Genomic DNA, 14,691 nt, shown 5'->3' with positions numbered 1-14,691 from the left:
GTGATCCCTGAACATCCACAATTTATAGAGGGCCCTAAGGGCAAAGAGGAAAAGCGGAGAGGAAGCAGCAATAAACAGACGACACAGAATCACGTACATAATAAGTCAAAGAGGAGTTTCCTGTGGGAACTCAGGAGAGAGAATGAGAATCTAAGCCTAGAGGAATCATCAAAGGCTTCCTAGGGGAAATATCGACTTGGATCTTGAAGGTTCAGAGAAGGTTTGGCCCTCGGATAGAAGGACTAGGCGCCCTGAACAGATGACATAGCAAATGTTAATCTGTTTCTCCAAAATCAAAGGAACATCTTATGCTAAATATACTCCCATAAGGCAAGGCAATCAAATTGGGTGATGAGACACTGACACAGATTGTTTCTGCCCCCCCTCCCCGCCAAATTAATATGTTGAAACCTAACCCCCCAGTGGGTAGTATTTGGAGGTGGGACCTTTGGGAGTTGACTAGGTCATGAGCTGCAGAGCCTTCATGAAGGGATGAGTGCCTTCATAAAACAGACCCCAGAAAGCTCCCTCACCCCTTCCACCACATGAGGACATAGAAAGAAAAACCAGGAAGCCGGCTTTCATCAGACACGAAATCTGCTGACACCTCGATCTTTAAGAAATAAAAGTTTGTCGTTTAAGCTACCCCAGTGTATGGTATTTTTGTTAGAGCAGACTAAACGGACTAGTGAGAGCACTAAAAATTATGAAGTGTTCTTTGGATTCTATGTGACGCTAAGAAATGTACCTTGAGCCAAAGGACGGGCTGTCTCAGCACAGGAACACTTGAGCCCAGAGAGAACCTCAGTGAGTGGTTTTCACTTCTATTGTTATTACCCTCAGTAGACATCAGATTTCCTTTTGGGGGTTCTAGGCTCACTCTTTTTTTTAAATGTTTATTTCTATTTTTGAGACAGAGAGAGAGAGAGAGAGAGGAAGCACAAGCAGGGGGAGGGGCAGACAGAGAGGGGCACACAGAATCCCAAGCAGACTTCAGGTTCTGAGCCATCAGCAGAGAACCCAACAATGGGGCTCCAACCCATGAACTGTGGAGATCATGACCCCAGCTGAAGTCGGATGCTGAACCGACTGAGATGCGCCAAGGCTCACTCTTGATAATGAGCAATCATCCAGTAACTCCAAAGCAGCATGATGGTCAACTCAGAAAATTACACTAGAACCTCCTGCAGACATTAAAGGGGAAAAAAATACCAATTCCTGGATCCCACTCCAGAAAATAAGATTTAATTGGTTAAAGTTGGGTCCAACATCTGTATATACGCTGTCAAAGCTCCCCAAGTGATACTATCATGTATCCAAGATTGAAAAAACACTGCCTTATTCTGAGAGCATTTCCAAAAAAGGAAGTGGGGAAAAAATTATTACATGTAACTTTTTAGTGTGATCACCCAGAAAGGAAAAACTTGTCCTTAGGCAAAGCAATATGAAATACAATAATTAGAAACAAATAAAATTACCTATTTAAAGGAACAGGGTTGTACTTAAGTCTGAGTTCATTCATAACTGTGTACTGAGAGTATTCTAAGTTCATTGCAAACACTTTGATTACTACATTCAGTGAATTGGCAAAGATTAAAATGCTGGGAATGATAGGTCCATTCTACTGTCATCACTAAGAGCATGTCTTCCTGTCCATCATTTTTCGTAGGGCCCCCTTCAAGTCCCTGTTCCTCAGGCTGTAGATGAAGGGGTTCAGCATGGGGGTCACCACGGTATACATCACAGTAGCTGCTGTGTCCTTCTCAGAAGAGTGTGAGGACAAAGGGTTGAAATACACAGCAATGATGGTGCCATAGAAGAGGGAAACCACGGCCAGGTGCGAGCCACAGGTCGAGAAGGCTTTCCATCTTCCTTTCGTGGACGGGACTCTCAGGACAGCGCAGGTAATATGGACATACGAAGCCAGGATGCAAATAAATGGAGAGATCATGATCAGAGAACCCTCAGTCAGAATCATCACCTCATTGAGGTGGGTGTCAGAGCAGGACAGTTTCAGGAGGGGAGTCACATCACAGAAGAAGTGGGGGATGGCATTGTCTGCACAGAACGAGAGTCGAGCCATCAGCAGGGTATGCAGTAGGACATTCAGGTTGGCAATGACCCATGACCCAGCAACCAGCAGGGCACAGAGCTGGTGGGTCATCTTTGTCGAGTAGTGTAAGGGGTGACATATGGCAACAAAGCGGTCATAGGCCATCACAGCCAGGAGGAAATTGTCCATGTCAGCAAGCTCAAAGAGAAAAAACATCTGTGTGAGACACCCAGAGAAGGAGATGGCCTGAGTCCCAAGGATGTGGTTGGCCAGCATCTTGGGGACGGTGGTGGTGGAGAAGCAGATGTCCACAAAGGACAGGTGGCTGAGGAGGAAGTACATGGGGATGTGCAGGCGGGGGTCCACGCAGATGGCCAGGAGGATGAGCAGGTTTCCCAGGACCGTGGCCAGGTACATGCTCAGGAAGAGCGCAAAGAGGGCCTGCTGCTGCTGGGGCTGCCTGGAGAGCCCGAGGAGGAGGAACTCAGAGACACTTGACTGGTTTGCTCCTCTCATGAGGCTGGACTCAGATAAATAGACAGCAGTGAAATCAGATACCTATACAGGGATCGTTAACAAATCAGACTCCAGGCACGATCACTTTTGCAAATCAGTTCATAGAATCGCTAAGAGGATGTGCCCGTCCAACCCATACTCCCAACTTCCGAACAGAGTTCTGATGTTTTTCCTACTGGATTCACTAATCCTTACTTTGTATTGAGAAACACACAGTAGGGGTGCCTGGGTGGCTCAGTCAGTTAAGTGTCCTACTCTGGGTCAGGTCATGATCTCACAGCTCCTGAGTTTGAGTCCTGACTTAGACTCTGTGCTGAGAGCTCAGAACCTGGAGCCTGCTGTGGATTCTGTGTCTCCCTCTCTGTCTGTCCCTGTCTTGGGCTCTCTCTCTCTCTCTCTCTCTCTCTCTCTCAAAAATAAATAAACATAAAAAGAAACAGAAACATTAACACTTAAAAAGAGACAGATATCCACACACCTGACTCTATGTGTCTCTGCTTACATTTCCTAGTTCTCCCCCTGACCCACTCAACTCCTATATAGTTCATAAAGAGATGAGAGAAAAAACCGATTATTACTGGGTTCTTCCTAAGTAACATACGATGCCACTCTGGCATTAACTTCCTCTATTTGGAAGATAGAGCAGAGGAAGTTTCTAAAAAAAAAATATATATATATAGATATAGATATAGATATAGATATATAGATATATAGATAGATATAGATAGATATAGATAGATATATATATAGATATATATATCTTGATAGAAACCAATGTCTCTAGGGGTGCCTGGGTGGCTCAGTCAGTTAAGCGTCTGACTTTGGCTCAGGTCACGATCTCACAGTTCGTGAGTTCGAGCCCCGCGTCGGGCTCTGTGCTGACAGCTCAGAGCCTGGAGCCTGTTTCAGATTCTGTGTCTCCCTCTCTCTGACCCTCCCCTGTTCATGCTCTGTCTCTCTCTGTCTCAAAAATAAAAACAAAAAAACAAAAAAAACAAAAAAAAGAAACCAATGTCTCTACTGCTGTCATCTTACCTGAGGGAGTTTGGGGCTATTTCTACCATGTGTTATTCACCTCTGCATAACTGGTCAACACCTCTCTTCATTGTAGGGATTGGAATGTCTTGCAAACAGAGGTAGGTACTGAGTGACTGAAGAGCAGGGGGTTCATGGTCTTAGTCCTCTGTTTGGGAAAGATGTTTGGGGCAATCACAGAGCAAGCATTTACAGGAGCTTCACATCCACTGGGACCAGATTCCCTGAGAGCCTCATTAGAGAGGAGAAAAGAATGATTGTCTTGCCAACTTTTGGCCCTTTGGACGAAACAGTAATGACAAAGAATACTATCTAAGGTTTTATTGGTAACCCTTGAGACAGAACATGGAAGATACTAGAAATGACGCCAGCTTGATGGAGACAAGTCCCAGACAAAATTCTCCTGGACCTGAGTGATCTGGGCCTGTGCACATATATGTGTGAAAATTCAGTTATTAAATCCCTGTCCTTCTTACTTCCTCTTTTAAGACCCTGGGCTATTCTTTCGTTTCCATATAACTCTGGTTTTCTTAGGCCTACTTATCTTCAGAGAAGATGAGTGATGCCTGATCTTCTCCATTTTGCAGATGGGAATGTTGAGAGCACAATACAGAGCTGAGCATAATCCATCATGGCATCATGGATAAAGGATAGCCTGATTCTAAGGGATGTTGTCTCCAGGAGAACTCAGCATGCTGTCATTTGCAAACTCCAGGCCTCAGGGGCAGATACCTTTGGGATTTCAATCCAACTTACATTGTTTTACCTTTTTTCCTGGACAGAAGCTCCTAATCCAAATAGTAGTAACTGTGGGGCCCCAGACGCCATTTTTGGTCCATATGCCCTTTCCTTCACCATAGCTGATTGGACCAGGGTATTTGGAACTAGGATTGAAGGAGAGCCAGTCCATCTCATTATGTGGCTTGGCTGGAATGTATAGATCCAACCATCTTCTGCCTGCCCACTGCCATCTGACGGACTGAGAGGCAGAGAAGGGTTGAAGAAATAAATATAGAGAAAGAAGATATTCATTGGAGAAAATCTTCATGGTGTTCCAATTCTGGGATCGAGTGTTTTCCTGACGATTGGTTACATTCCAGCATGTTTCACTCTGGGTTCTTGCTTGCAAACAAGAAACACCAATAGTGGTTAATTTTAGCAGAAAAAGAATATTGATTCCATCAGTGAATGAGTGGATAATCAACTCGTACTCTATATGACCTGAGCTGAAATCAAGACTTGGCTGCTTAACTAACTGAGCCACCCAGGCACCCCTAAGTGACATTTTCAAAGTATATAATATGCAATACAGCCTTGTGGTTGAGCATATGTGCTCTGGTCAGCCAACATGGCTCAGCCCTCCTTATTGTTGTCAGAGCATCATCATAATTAAAATGATAAATGAAGAAGTAGGAAACAAAAATATTCAGAATTCAGGTTTTTCTGATACTTTTTCTTTCTTCTTGATCATCTTCTGCATTTTCCAAAAACTTTTTTCAATAAGCAGTGTCAAGAACTATAAAGGGTCTGAGACTTTACCCTGCTTACAAGTTAACAAGCTAGTCTGCAAATTTCACGGCGAGTGGCAGAAGACACAAAACTCTTGGGTCCGAGACAAAGGACTTTATTACTCACACGAATAATAGGACCCAGCGTATCAGCATTTATACCAGTTCCCTAAGCCCCAGTTCCCACGGAATGACATGAATAAGGCCAGGCAGCACCTGTGTACATAGTGGGCGATTTAGAGGAGAGGACGCCCAACCTTAAAAAATCAAACCTTTGTAATTGGCAAAAAGCCTTCCTGATGTTTCCCCAGAAGAAAACATTATATTTATTAGAGTGGACAGTGAAAAACCCTCCATTTGCTCTGGAAAGGCACCATTTTCATCTTCCAAGGCCACTCACTATAGAAACATTCTTGAAGAGATTATATAGAACAGAAGCACTCACTGTCACTGCTCACAAAATGTACAGAAAAACAAGAGACCCATGGAATATTGTCTCCCATCAAACATGTATTAATTTTATACTCATAAAGTTTTATTTGTTTTTTAACAGTGAATAGGAGACGGAGGCTTTCGTAGTTGAGTAATTTCAGGTGAAGTATTGTATTCCAATTTTTTCTCATGTACTAGAAGAAAAAATAAATAAAAAGAACAACCTGACAAGCAGGGAAAGAATCCTTCATCCAAGTCAACTATTTCAGAAAGTCCAAGAGAACGAGCCAACACAGTCCAAGAAAAAGTAGAGATAGGGATTTCATATTAACCGTAAGGAGTATTTGATTAATATTAAAAGGATTAAAGAGAACAAAGATCTTTCTGTTACAAAAAGATACAATCCATAATAAAGGTACAACCTTCATGAACCTCTATGGCCTCCAAAACTTTACATCAAATAAGAAAAGTAAAAGTTATTAATAGATAGAAAAATAGTTGAAATGTTCATTATAAAGCCTTCCAGATCAATCAATAAAAACACTAAGTATCAGAACATTATCATCTTCATATACACGTATTTGAATTCTATCTTACAGATATAGCTATATCTTAGAAACAAACCAGATTGAAGTCCATGTCATATAAAAAGACAGACCCCCCCCCCTCCAAGGATTCAGAGAGGGTGTCAAAGGTAGAAGGGTAAAGATGAGCTGGTGTTCTTGGTTGACACAGTGGAGCGGGAAGCCCCTGTGGGTGTAGCCACCATGGCCCAGAGTCAGACTTCAGTGGAGAATAAAGTAAATCTGTGCTCGGATAGCTGCAACCTGAGGCCATAGGAGGGTGCAAGAGTTGTCCCCAAAGGGTTGTGAGCCACAATCATCAATGCTGCAGCAAAAAGGTCTACAGCAGACCACACAAGACTGAGATTCAGGAGCTGCACTGTTTGCTAGTCATTCACACAATCATGCCAATGGACGGGTCCAACTTCCGGTTCCCTCTCTTCACCTGGGTGGGGAAAGGAGGACTGGCTGATCCCTCTGAATGAGCTTCTGGGTGCTTTGACACCAAGAAAGAAGGACTGGATACCCCTGATAATAAGCGACAGGTAAGGTGGGGCAGAAATAATGAAGACATAAAGAAGTGATGACCTTAATTTCTATTGCAAGCTGAAGAAATTGGTCAGGGAGGCTACATGTGGGATTAAGGGACACAAACAGGGAATTACGCACCAGGAAGTATGTGGCAGCATTTCTTGTAGTACCGAAACACTCGAAATTGTTCAGAGTCAGGGAATGCATTCGTGAATGGAGCAAATATTATGTGGCCATTAAAATCACATTTCTAAGACTTCTACTGACATGGTAAGAAGGAAGTGGAAAATCGGAACACAAAATTATATGGCAAGATTTCAGGCAACTTTTCTAAAATTATATCCACAGGTGTATAACAGCAGCCATCTTGGAGCAGCAAGACTGCAGGTTATTTTTGCTTTATTCTTTATGATTTCTGGTGCTCCATATTGTGCAGGGCACGTTAGGTATTACCTAACATTGGTTTAAAATGAAGCAATTTTTAAAACTCCTACTCAAGAAATAATGTCCAAATTAAAAGCTAAGGCAGCATGCATTCACCCTTTTATTTTTTTCCTTTCAGCTAGGCTTTGGTCTGGGAGCAGTGCCAGGCACTGGGGTACAAGGCAAATACTATGTGAATTGGGGTATGGAAGAGTTCGTAATCTGTGGAAAGCACTTGTTGGAGTGGAAGAATAAACCAAAGGAAAAAAGAGAGAGCTCAATAATCAGAAGAGAGAATCAGGAGCCATCATGGATGACAAGGTGACATTTGACTTGCTTCTTGAAAGTGCAGGAGGGTGTTGATAGGGGGGGTGTGTTCCTTCATGCCACAGAGAAGAAAGTAGGGGGAATTGGTCCAGGCAGAGGGAACAGGAAGTGTTCATTTGCTCCCCTGGAATCAAAGACTGCCCTACTGACCCCACGCTCCATGGTATGAAAGCCAACCAGGATCCTCGCCATCGAAATGTTTCCCCGTTCTGTGCTGCTTTGCCTCTTGAAACTCTGGGCCACATGCCCACCTGGGCCTCTGAGCCTCACCTGAAATTGTATTACCCACTTTAGTCCTCATATTTTACTCTATTCTTTTGCCTGAGTCTCAAATCTTTTTTTTTTTTTTTTTTTTTGAGTCATCTCTACACCCACGTGGGGCTTGAACTCATGACCTGAGATCAAGAGTTGCGGGCTCTTCTGAATAAGCCAGCCAGGCATCCCTCAAAACTAATTTCTGTTATCATTCCTGTGACCCAATTTTTATGACTGACCAAGACAGAGGACATGTAAGGAATACAACAAGGACCAAAGATTCTCCACTCTGACTGCACATTAGAATCATCTGAGGCTTTTTAAATCTCAGTGTTGTGGCCCCACCCCCAGAGATTCTGACCTATTTGGTCAGTGTTGGATCTTGGACATCAGTGGACTATAAAAGCTTCCAGGTAATTCTAATGTTCAAAAATATGTGTCACCTGTATCCTTCCAGACAGACCATTTAAAAAGGAAACACTTGACTTAGGTGTAAAATAATTCAAAAGTTAGTCATTAAAAAAGAAATCTCATTACTGGTAGATGCAGCAGGAGTACAGGTGAATTCAGGCCACAGGTAAGTAAGTAAGTAACAATTGCCATCTACATTCCCCTAGCACAGACATGAATAAGTTTGTTTCCAGACTCCCTTTGACAAAACATCTGCTCTCTGATACTCAGTTGATTAAAAAAAAAAAGTTTTCATGAAAATGAGATTCAGCTTTGATTCTCTCATCGGACAGAAAATGTCTTTCTTCCAACCACTTTTCCAAGAGCCCTTTTCAAGTCCCTGTTCCTCAGGCTGTAGATGAAGGGGTTCAGCATGGGGGTCACCACGGTATACATCACAGTAACTGCTGTGTCCTTCTCAGAAGAGTGTGAGGACAGAGGGTTGAAATACACAGCAATGATGGTGCCATAGAAGAGGGAAACCACGGCCAGGTGCGAGCCACAGGTCGAGAAGGCTTTCCATCTTCCCTTCGTGGACGGGACTCTCAGGACAGCGCAGGTAATATGGACATACGAAGCCAGGATGCAAATAAATGGAGAGATCATGATCAGAGAACCCTCAGTCAGAATCATCACCTCATTGAGGTGGGTGTCAGAGCAGGACAGTTTCAGAAGGGGAGTCACATCACAGAAGAAGTGGGGGATGGCATTGTCTGCACAGAACGAGAGTCGAGCCATCAGCAGGGTATGCAGTAGGACATTCAGGTTGGCAATGACCCATGACCCAGCAACCAGCAGGGCACAGAGCTGGTGGGTCATCTTTGTCGAGTAGTGTAAGGGGTGACATATGGCAACAAAGCGGTCATAGGCCATCACAGCCAGGAGGAAATTGTCCATGTCCACGAACATGAACACAAAATACATCTGTGTGAGACACCCAGAGAAAGAGATGGTCTGAGTCCCAAGGATGTGGTTGGCCAGCATCTTGGGGACGGTGGTCGTGGAGAAGCAGATGCCCACAAAGGACAGGTGGCTGAGGAGGAAGTACATGGGGATGTGCAGGCGGGGGTCCACGCTGATGGCCAGGAGGATGAGCAGGTTTCCCAGGACCGTGGCCAGGTACATGCTCAGGAAGAGCGCAAAGAGGGCCTGCTGCTGCTGGGGCTGCCTGGAGAGCCCGAGGAGGAGGAACTCGGAGACACTCGACTGGTTTGCTCCTCTCATGGGGCTAGAAGCTGGTGCCCAGAGGCAGACAATGCAGGAAAAATTCAAAAGCCTTGAAAATGTTGGTCAAGGTTGTGCAACTAAGAAGACTCCTAGGAGAAAAACTGAGTGACACAGGTGAGACATTAGAACCCTGCTCCCTGTGTGTTTTGGCCACTGATGGCCTTTTTGTGCGTGCATTCTTTCAATATCAAAATGAGGGCCATGCCTCTGGAAGGACATTGAGAGATTGGGACAATGGTTTTGTCCGGAAATTCTTTGTATGTTTGAGTTTTCTACCATGATCACGTATCTTTAAATAGTGTCATAAATCACTAAAGATATAAAAATATTAATAGAGACATTAATATTCATAGTACTGGAGAACACACGCTCTGTGGTTACCACAGAGACTGAAATATAGTAAGCATACGCCTTAATAGAGGATATTGATGTCTTTGTTGTCATTAGTGGTGTTGCCTTAGAGAACATTTTTCAGTTGCATCATCTCTAATCCGGACATGCTACACATTGTGAAGATGTTTCCTCTGTAGATGTTATCAGTAATCACTCAGAATGGTAACATTGCTGCTGCTGCTTCCTGGGCTCACATTTTCTGAGCAATTTATGGAGCTCTGAGCCAGTCCTTCTTGGTTATATCCACGGAGCTCCCTCTAGTCTAACTTGTAAAATGGAAATGGAAATAATCCAGACATATGGGCAGACACTCGGCCAATTGTTTTTCCTTACAGTTCAGGTCTCATAAACAGACAAGGCATAGATGGTCATATATGACCGCAAGGGATGATTGATGATCTCAGAACTGTTTCCTTGGCTCCACTTAAAAGAAAGATGTAGCGAGGCGTGCCCCTGCAAAGGCTTCCACCTTAACAATCAGTGATTGGTAGAGCCCCACTGATCTGACTCTTACCCGGAAAGAAGGGCAGTTATGACAGTCACCAGGAGTCCCAAGCTTGCTTCACTTTTCCAGACCTGGCCAGAGATTATTGGTTTGAGGGGAATGGACTTGTCACTGGGGTTTTCAGGCTAAGTCTGCATGAACAAGGGCTAAAGCACAAAGACTGAACCCTTGGTGCAGGAAGGATGTTTGAGAGAATCAGAGGGCCAGCTCTTTACGAGAGCCACCATGGCCACTAGGGCCATATTCCCTAAGAGACTCATTAGAGAAAAGGAGCAAGTAATTGTCCCTTTTCCTCCTCGGGCTCTTTTAGGTCCAACACTGGTAATAAAGACCTATTGTCGGAGTTATGCAATTACTGCTTTAGGGCTTGGCAACAATCTTGGGGGAAATCATCACCAAGAACTTTTCTACTAGAGAAAACTTACGGTCCTATATTTTATACTCCACTCCCACTGGGGTAGTGTCCTGGTTAGGAAATATACATGATGCTACATATTAAGAGAATAAACTTTGAATTCACACAGCTGTGTCCTTAATTCCCAGATCTGCCATTACCGGTTGTGTAATCTTGAGAAATCTATCAACCTTCACAGAATCACAAAATAATATTCACCTTGTACAGTTGTGTAAATGAAGTAATTTGAGTTAAACACCTCATGACCCTTAACCTCATCGATGCACTGGGCTCGAACCATGTCCAGTACGTAGAAGCTAAAGATGTTAAGTGATATTTACATCTCTCGTCCTCTGCTCAGTCATCTGCGTTCTGGATAAATATCATTTGTAAACAGTGTCTTGTGTTTCTCTTCAGATAGCAGTAGTCATTTTTATACAGGGTCAGCTGACAAGTTTTTCATCCTATATTCTATATTTTTATTATATATTCAATTTGAGGTAGACTATGAACCATTATTGAGTCCATTTATAAATTAGTATAACATGGGTGTCAATGAGGAACATAGAATTTCTGAGTCCAGTAAGTATCACCACATAGCACTGAAGGCAAGATCTGGCTTTAAGGCGCCCATAAAGCTTTTGGTCTTATGCACTGAAAAATTTGCTTTCCTAAGTTGATAATATTAAAGAGTTACTCTTTTTTTTTTTTTTTCAACGTTTTTTATTTATTTTTGGGACAGAGAGAGACACAGCATGAGCGGGGGAGGGGCAGAGAGAGAGGGAGACACAGAATCGGAAACAGGCTCCAGGCTCCGAGCCATCAGCCCAGAGCCTGACGCGGGGCTCGAACTCACGGACTCACGGACCGCAAGATCGTGACCTGGCTGAAGTCGGACGCTTAACCGACTGCGCCACCCAGGCGCCCCAAAGAGTTACTCTTAAAAACCATCCACCTCAATCAGAAGTGCCAGTTGAATCACTAAAAGAAGTCTTCTGGAGACCAGTGTTACTCTACCTGATCTTACACTTAGGTTATTTATAAAGAATGTATTCTTCATGCTGATTATGATGTCTTAATAAATATCATTCACCTGTCCCGAGTAACTCAAGGTAAGAACTTCAGGGCCATAGGAATCCCCAGGTCTCCATAAGATACATGTTATCAGATATCAAGTTCTGTACATTCTATCTCCAAAAATTGGCCTAAAACCACCTCACCATGTGAATTATCAAAAATCTGTGGAGGAGGGGACAGTAGTCACTGGATTACTAAAGACACTGTTTGCAAGCGACAGAAAACCAACTCCTACCAGTTTAAGAAGTGGAATCTATTGGCTGATGTAATTGCAAAGTCCAAATTTCTTGCAAGTTTCAGGCAGGGCTAGATTCAGGGACCCAACTAATGACATCAGGACATGTATTTCTTATCTCTCTATTCTGTTAGCTTCTGTTTGACTTCGTTCTACAGACTGTGTCTCTCCATGTGGCAGATAAGATGGCCACCAGTACCTCCAAACTCACGTCCTCCTAAACTAGCAATCGCTGGGCACATAGAACTTCTCTCTACCCATGTTTTTTTTTTAATTCTTTAAAAAAATTTTAAGTTTACTTATTTATTTTTGAGAGAGAGGGAGAGAGAGAATCCCAAGCATGCTCTGCACCACCAGCACCAGAGCCTGGTGTGGGGCTCGAACCCATGAGCCATGAGATCATGATCTGAGCCAAAATCAAGAGCCAGACACTTAACCGACTGAGGCACCCAGGTGCCCCCTTTTAAAATTATTTTTTGGGGCACCTGGGTGGCTCAGTTGGTTGGGCGACCAACTTCGGCTCAGGTCATGATCTCGCAGTTTGTGAGTTCGAGCCCCGCATCGGGCTCTGTGCTGACAGCTCAGAGCCTGGAGCCTACTTCGGATTCTGTGTCTCCCCCTGTCTCTGCTCCTCACCTGCTCACGCTCTGTGTCTGTCTCTCAATAATAAATGCATGTCAAAAAAATTTTTAATTATTTTTTAATGTTTTATTTATTTTTGAGAGAGAGCATGGGAGCAGAGAGAGAGGGGGACAGAGGATCCAAAGCAGGCTCTGTATTGACAGCAGCAAGCCTGATACGGGTCTTGAAGTCACAAGATCATGACCTGAGTCAAAGTCGGTGCTCAACTGACTGGGCCACCCAAGCACCCCTAAAATTATTTTTAAAGATTTATTCCCTTTCCAGTGTAGGCACCGTGGAGTGGTTCAGAGGTTTGGAATGAGGCTTCGCAATTTTTTTTAAATATGGAAGCTTCACGAATTTGCGTGTCACCCTTGCGCAAGGGCCATGCTAATCTCTGTATCGTTCCAATTTTAGTATATGTGCTGCCAAAGCAAACATGTGATTTTGTTTAGTAAACTCTACCCCCAAAATAGGACTCAAACTCAAGGACCCAAGATCAAGAGTTGCCTGCTTTATCGACTAAGCCAGTCAGGTGCCCCTACCAGTGTTTATTTATTAACTTCAGGTGAGACCATGATAATTTCTTCTTGGGTCATATGCCCAAATCCGAACCAATCATTCTGGATGGGAGAGTAGGATGTTTTGGTAGTCTTGGGTCTCAAGCCCAATGCATTCCATGTGGGAATCCAGTGATGTACATTATCATCATGACTAAATGTAGGCAGGGAGGAGTTTCCCAAACAGATACAAAGAATGGGAATGGGAAGGAATGTACTTGAACAAAAAATCTAGTTACTAAGATCCACTCTTTGCTCCAACAGCTGAGTTGTACAAAGGATTGGAGAAGGAACACGTAAGACAAAAAGATAAATTAGTAAGCTGTTCTAAAAGGTGAACTAAACAAAAAACAAAATCTGCAATTAATGATAACCCAGTATCAGTGAGCACTCCTAGCACCTAGATCTTGGCTTCTAAACACCATTTCCTATTAAAAAGAATTAGGATTCCATAGAGAAAGGGCTGATTGCAAGTCTGGGCAGGAATAAGATAAGGTGGGTCTAGCACATTATATGTATGTAAGTAAATAAGCAAATACTCAAAGTTCAATGAGAACATTTCTAAACTGCAAATGACATTCAAATGAACCACTATATCCACACATTTTTCTTTTTCTTTAGGCTTGAAATTTTTCAAAGTAAAGATATGTGAATAAATAGAGATCTTTAAAAAGGAATAAAGATGTGATATTGAAAAGACTCCCCCCCACTGGCCAAATTTGAAACAATTTGGGCGTCAAATAAATAAATAATAACTATAAGTAATCACAACACTTTAAAATATTAAAATCTAGGAATCAGTAATAATAGTATAAAAAAGAGAAAAATATAAGGTAATGTGTTCTAACTGGAGGTGAAAATCAATAATTAAAGGGAAAGAATTTAGCATGTACTCTGTCTTTTAAAAATGATCTGAAGTTCATCTTGGGTTCATTTTGGGGGGAAAGCTCTTCTTTACAGAACAATGCCAATTAAGAAATATAGAAAAATGAACCCACAAACATATGGCCAACTAATCTTTGACAAAGCAGGAAAGAGTATCCAACGGAATAAAGACAGTCTTTGCAGCAAGTGGTGCTGGGAAAACTGGACAGCGACATGCAGAAGAATGAACCTGGACCACTTTCTTACACCAGACACAAAAATAAACTCAAAATGGATGAAAGACCTAAATGTAAGACAGGAAGCCATCAAAATCCTGAAGGAGAAAGCAAGCAAAAACCTCTTTGATCTTGGCCGCAGCAACTTCTTACTCAACACGTCTCCGGAGGCAAGGGAAACAAGAGCAAAAATGAACTACTGGGACCTCATCAAGATAAAAAGCTTCTGCACAGCAAAGGAAACAATCAGAAAAACTCAAAGGCAACCAACAGAATGGGAGAAGATATTTGCAAACGACGTATCAGATAAAGGGTTAGTATCCAAAAATCTATAAAGAACTTCTCAAACTCAACACCCAAAAAACAAACAATCCAGTGAAGAAGTGGGCAAAAGACATGAATAGACACTTCTCCAAAGAAGACATCCAGCTGGCCAACCGACACATGAAAAAATGCTCAACATCGCTCATCATCAGGGAAATACAA

At 42.9% G+C, this 14,691-nt stretch overlaps 2 protein-coding genes and 1 pseudogene across 2 annotated transcripts; all 3 read right to left on the bottom strand.

Annotated features, from left to right (window-relative positions):
* Window positions 1–993: 993 nt before the first annotated feature.
* On the bottom strand, window positions 994–3,211 carry LOC109278227 (olfactory receptor 1F1-like). Its single transcript, XM_019468400.2, has one exon. It carries the CDS (start codon window positions 2,567–2,569, stop codon window positions 1,634–1,636), a length of 936 nt encoding a protein of 311 aa, XP_019323945.2. The 5' UTR covers window positions 2,570–3,211; the 3' UTR covers window positions 994–1,633.
* Window positions 3,212–7,770: 4,559 nt separating this feature from the next.
* On the bottom strand, window positions 7,771–10,253 carry LOC109278225 (olfactory receptor 1F1). Its single transcript, XM_019468399.2, has one exon. It carries the CDS (start codon window positions 9,315–9,317, stop codon window positions 8,376–8,378), a length of 942 nt encoding a protein of 313 aa, XP_019323944.2. The 5' UTR covers window positions 9,318–10,253; the 3' UTR covers window positions 7,771–8,375.
* A 2,629-nt stretch (window positions 10,254–12,882) lies between these two features.
* On the bottom strand, window positions 12,883–12,982 carry LOC128774771 (U6 spliceosomal RNA; annotated as a pseudogene).
* Window positions 12,983–14,691: the final 1,709 nt, after the last annotated feature.

This window comes from Panthera pardus, unplaced genomic scaffold (assembly GCF_024362965.1).
Source record: "Panthera pardus isolate Hobbes unplaced genomic scaffold, ASM2436296v1 HiC_scaffold_4, whole genome shotgun sequence".
Lineage (NCBI taxonomy): Eukaryota > Metazoa > Chordata > Mammalia > Carnivora > Felidae > Panthera > Panthera pardus.
The sequence above is the reverse complement of the archived record's forward strand: the minus strand, read 5'-3'. Positions and strand labels throughout refer to the sequence as shown.

Excerpts from the sequence above, each read along its gene's own strand:
- LOC109278227 (XM_019468400.2), bottom strand. The coding sequence starts at position 2,569 with ATGAGAGGAGCAAACCAGTCAAGTGTCTCTGAGTTCCTCCTCCTCGGG.
- LOC109278225 (XM_019468399.2), bottom strand. The coding sequence starts at position 9,317 with ATGAGAGGAGCAAACCAGTCGAGTGTCTCCGAGTTCCTCCTCCTCGGG.